The 5,429-nt window shown below is 45.1% G+C and overlaps 1 protein-coding gene across 1 annotated transcript; it reads left to right on the forward strand.

Annotated features, from left to right (window-relative positions):
• Nucleotides 1–582: 582 nt before the first annotated feature.
• On the forward strand, nucleotides 583–2,670 carry LOC138891953 (uncharacterized). The gene is made up of 7 exons (XM_070175643.1): nucleotides 583–613; nucleotides 695–823; nucleotides 895–959; nucleotides 1,153–1,479; nucleotides 1,828–1,989; nucleotides 2,098–2,430; nucleotides 2,479–2,670. The coding sequence occupies exons 1-7, from the start codon at nucleotides 583–585 to the stop codon at nucleotides 2,668–2,670; spliced, it is 1,239 nt and encodes a 412-aa protein (XP_070031744.1).
• The last annotated feature ends 2,759 nt before the right edge of the window (nucleotides 2,671–5,429 follow it).

The following is a 5,429-nucleotide window of genomic DNA, read 5'->3' on the forward strand; positions in this document are numbered from 1 at the left end:
AGGCCGCTTCTTCATAACGACCTGCCAGCGGCGAGGATGCGGCGGAGCCTCGCCCCGAGGAGTTCGTGACTGTAGGGTGCTCAACTGTCATCGATTTTAAGATTGAAAAACCTTCTTCGGTACCAGGCCGATGTGAGCCGATCTCGAGGTACCAGTGTTCAATCAACGAGAAAATTATCGACAAAGTAAAATAGGAATGCAACTGGGGCGATAAGCACGTGGTAGTCCCATCGCCTGAGGAATCAATTACCACCCACGTGGAAGGGTTCTTAAGCGTTTATACTTATCCATTCACGTTGGGCCCATTACAAAAGGTACGACGTGACCCTAGGCCAGATCCACCCTTATTTTTAGAGAATAGTGATTCTCCTCCGATTCTTCTCAAGCAAAATCGAGGGGTGTTTATTCACCCTCGATCACCTTATGTGCCTTTATAGTCCCCGACTCTATCGAGGAGGGTTAATCAAGCTTGCTCCTCGAGCAACCAAAGTGTCGTTCTTGAGTATAGACGAGACTCGCGATCGAGGTTGGATGGGCCGATTTGTTTGAGTCAAAACCTCGGACCTGATCCCTGCCGATGACATGCCATTTCCAAAAAAATGGAATATGAACCGTGAGTACTTATTTTCCTTCGAGCGTTTTAATTTGTGATTGCCTTTCATTTCCTTGATCCAATTTTTCTTTCCTGTTACAGCTGTGTCTCGGATGCTGGAACCAATTCTGGACCTTAAACAATGGGTTGAAGGTCTGGTGCTGCAGAGACCGTATTCTGAGCGAGCTTGGGTGGAATTAGTCAAAGGTCGATGGGAGGCCCGTAGTCATGGTAAGTTTCTTTCTTATTTTGTTTATCGTTCGATCTTCTTCACTTGCTTACCCCTCTTTTTTCCTTTGTAGGACTTGGGAAGGATGTTTTCATGAGGCCCCCATCTGTTGATGAAGAGTTCCCTGCCCAGAAGAAGGTTAAAGAGAAGAAGAGAAAAGATGCACCGAGTTCCCCGGTCTCGGAAAAGAAAAAACCATCAAAGAGAACTCGCAAGCCCAAGGGGGGCTACGGTATCATGCCTCCGGACTCGATCCGCTGATTAAGGGATGAGCCCAAAGAAGGAGAAGAGTAATTAGCCTGTGTACATCGCTAATGTTATGATACAACAGTCCTCTGAATCGGCGGAGGTAGATAAGGGAGCTTTGGCCATAATTCCTGAACAAGGAAAAATCGATACTATTCCGTCTCGAGCTAAGATGGTTGAAGGAGAGACCGAGGGCAGGACTTCTCGGGCAGCAGATGATATTTCGAGAGACGAGCTCGGGATAGTCGATATTACGGGATCCCCTCAGTTTTCGAATGCTATGATCCGCGAGGCAAATATGTTGGAAGGTCGGTCTTACGAGGGCATTCAGGAGTCGATCGATATCCGTGGATTTTTGGATGGGCTCGAGTCCGCTGCTTCGGAGGATATTACTGGGTTCGGTGGATTATCGGTACCAAAGAAAACATCATGGTTGGGTGCTGTCGAATCTTGATCGGGCCTAAAATTAGTGGACTGCTTCCCAGCCCCGAGTGTTGATCCCGACCGCAGGCGGAAAATAGTACTCTTCATCCCGGAGGATGCCCTAATGTTTGCTCCCCCCCTCCCCCGTGGGGATTGCTAGTTACCTTCGGTCCTTGGTGACCGAAGAGGATCAAATCGTGATGAATGCGGTAGGACCCGCCTGCCTTTTCAACTAGGCCCAACATGCTCTGAATCGGGTAACTTCGATGGCATCTCTGCTGTTTCTTTTTACACTTAGAGTTGTGGATAATTCTAACATTTTTTCCCATGTTTGTAGGCTTCGGTGTTGCATCACGAGGCTTTCCTCCGAATCCGAGAGGAGCATGAGGCTCAGGTTTGGAACCTCACTGAAAAGAGTGACTCCTACAAACTTCTTAGTAAACAACTTCTAGCAGATTTGGCAGCGGCTCGGGATGAGCACCAGGAGATGGCTGAGCAGGTATTCTGAATTCTTCACGATAGTTTAGATGAGTTGGAGATAACCACTAATGATCCGATTCTACAGGTTCGACAGAGGCTTGAACAGATCGGACGGCTTAATTCGTAGGCAGATGAGCTAATGGCCGAGGGGGAAATATTCAAAAAGAATATGGATATCCTTGCCTTGAAAAAGAAGGTCTTTCAAGCACAATTAAAGTTGGTTGAAGCCCAGCTTCGGGCTGCAAAAAAAAATGCTTCGGTGCAGATCGAGAGGGTTAAGGAGCTTCAGCATCGGTTAGATTTGGTCACTTCTGACAAGGTAGGCTTGGCTAATGAACTCGAGGTGGCCATGTCTAAGGTGGTCGTAGCCAGGTCTGAAGTGGCCGTAGCCAGATCTGAAGTGACCGAGTCTAATAAAAGAGCTGATGCTAAAGTGGCCCAGTTCAGGATTGATGTTGAGGTCAACCAGGCCAAGGCCAAAAGCATGGTCGAACATGCTAAATTGTAGGCTCGGAGTGAAGCTCTCGAGGAGGTCAGTGCTCAGGGCTTCAATGTAGAGGCCGAAATTGAAAATGCCAAGACGGAGGAAACCAGGGCTCGAAGGCTGGTCTTCCCTGAGGAAGACTTCGATAGCTCGAGCGAATTTGAAGACGGGGAAAATCCCGAGGATGAGGCCTCCGATGAAGACCAAGCCACTTAGGATATTTAAGTTTCTTGTTTTTATTTTGTATTTATTCTGGGGCCGATTTGGTCTTTTGTAAAATCCTTTGAATATAAACATAAGGCTTTTCTTGCCTTTTGGGTTTTTGTTTTTTACTTTGCTTTTCTGCACTTTACAAAGGTCAAAAATGCCTTAGCATAAAATTGTGTTCGAGGGTTCGGGCAAACCTTTCCTTTGTTTCCCTTCTGCCTTATATATTTATGAAGTTGTATTCTGAGGTCGGGGTTCAGATAATTTGATCAAAACTAAACTAGTATAGCCCTTAGGCCTTTTGATCGAGTGAGTGCTTGCTCGAACTCAAAGTAAAGTAACCCTTAGGTTTTTAGTTGAGCGAGCACGGTCTCTCGAACTCAAAGCAGAAAATAGCCCTTAGGCTTTATGGTCGAGTGATATCTTGCTCGAACTCGAAGTAAAGTAACCCTTAGGTTTTTAGTTGAGCGAGGATGGTCTCTCGAACTCAAAGCAGAAAACAGCCCTTAGGCTTATGGTCGAGTGAGTGCTTGCTCGAACTCGAAGTAAAGTAACCCTTAGGCTTTTGTAAAAAGGATTGTTTATGGCTTTGTCCCCTTTACGGCTTGAAAGAGTTTCTTATCATTCGTATTTGCGAAATTGTAATGCCTTAGGCTTTTTGTTTATGGATTTGTACTCATTAGAGTTTTCGAGGCTTGATATTATCGAAGCCTTTTATGATTTTGTCGGGGGTAGCCTTTTTAACCGATTTATGAGTGATTTCGAATGCCTATTTTGTTTCGGAATTCGGACGTCTCCGATTCGTGTTAATTCGGTCGTAGCCTCTTTAGTCCGGGACTTGCGTCTTGGGCCTATTTTCCCATTTTACTTTCGAGCTTGCCCAAAGTATCAGTCCCCGAATGGGGTGGTCGTGGCCTATAGAAATCCCTCTTTAGTTCGGGATTTGCCTCTTGGGCTTATGATCTTCGGAGTTTATATAATTTGATCTCGTTGATTTTTTGGACGGCAGTCCCCGATTTGTGGGGGTAATCATTCGAACTCCGGTCATGGTCGGCCCTTAAGCCTGTTTGCATAATAGATCGAGAATATGAAGTAGAAGAACCTTTTTGAGGTATGAGATATCGGTAAAGAAGAAATTTCTCTTTATAAGTCATTATACATGCGTACATGTTTGTGCCAGGGCTCAAGCAAACTACGCGGGCATGGTTCGTTTGACCATTTGGCCCTTACAAATTTTTCCTATCAAGACCATGTTGCCATAAAGTAACTTCCTTGCATCGAACTTGATATTCGAGGGCAATGCCCCTCCAGTATTCGAGGTTGATTGTAAAGAGGCCTCGGATACTGTTGAATTATTCTAAGTTAGCACGATCAATGGTTGCCTCATTAAAAACCTCGCCGGAAAACCCATTTAGGACAAAATTGGTCTAAGAAAAAAAGAGTGCAATGCGTGCTTTCAGACCTAAAGGCTTCGTGTTGAAGAATCCATCCCTGTTTCTGGTTGAACACCTGTAAGGGTTAGTTTTGAAATACAAATGAACATGGGAGGGTCGTACCTTAGTAGTAGTATCATTTTAGGTGCGATACGTTCCAGTTGCTCGGTAGTTGTTTGCCGTTTATCACACCGAGCTTGTAGGATCCTTTTCTAACGATTTCGAGAACCTTATACGGTCCTTCCTAGTTCGGACCTAGTTTCCCTTCATTTGGATTTTGGGTGTTGAGGGTGACTTTTCTTAGCACCAAGTCCCCGATTTTAAAATGTCGAAGATTGGTTCTTCGATTGTAGTACCTTTCGATTCGTTGCTTTTGGGCGGCCAATCGGACGAGAGCGGTTTCTTGTCTTTCGTCCAATAATTCTAGGCTCGTATTCATGGTCTCCTTATTCGACTCCTTTGTAGCATATCAAAACCTGATGCTAGGTTCCCCGACCTTGACCGGGATCAGAGCTTCGGCGCCATAAACCAACGAGAATGGTGTTGCTCTGGTACTAGATTTTGATGTTGTGCGGTATGCCCATAGGACCTTGGGTAGTATTTCTCTCCATTTTCCTTTGGCGTCGGTCAATCTCTTCTTAAGATTTTGGATGATGATTTTGTTGGTCGATTCGTCTTGTCCGTTCCCATTGGGATAATAAGGTGTTAGTAGGAGAGAAATTTAGTTACTTTGCTGCCAATGAATTGTTTTGCATTATCACATACAATCTCAGATGACATCCCGAATCGACATATGATGTGGTCCCAAATGAAGTCTATCACTTCCTTTTCTCTGACTTTCTCGAAAGCCTGTGCTTCAACCCATTTAGAGAAATAATTAGTCATAAACAAAATAAATTGAGCCTTACCTGGGGCCAATGGGAGGGGGCCAACGATGTCCATTCCCCATTTCATGAAAGGCCATGGAGATAGGACCGAGTTGAGTAGTTCCCTGGGTTGATGAATCATGGGCGCATGTCATTGGCATTTATCGCATTTTCTAATGAACTCCCTTGCATCCTTGCCCATATCAGTCCAATAATACCCTGCTCTGATTACTTTGTGGACAAGCGAATCAGCACCAGAATGGTTTCCACAAGTGACCTCGTGAATTTCCCGTAGGATGTAATCGGTATCTCCCGATTGCAAACATATTGCTAATGGTCCATCGAAAGTCCTTCTAAACAGCGTTCCATCTTCGGACAAGGTGAACTGTGTTGCCTTTGTGCGCAGAGCTCTCGATTCCTTTGGATCTGATGGAAGCTTCACGTTCTTGAAGTACTCTATATATTTATT

This window comes from Nicotiana tomentosiformis, chromosome 5 (genome assembly GCF_000390325.3).
Source record: "Nicotiana tomentosiformis chromosome 5, ASM39032v3, whole genome shotgun sequence".
NCBI classification, from domain to species: Eukaryota; Viridiplantae; Streptophyta; class Magnoliopsida; order Solanales; family Solanaceae; genus Nicotiana; species Nicotiana tomentosiformis.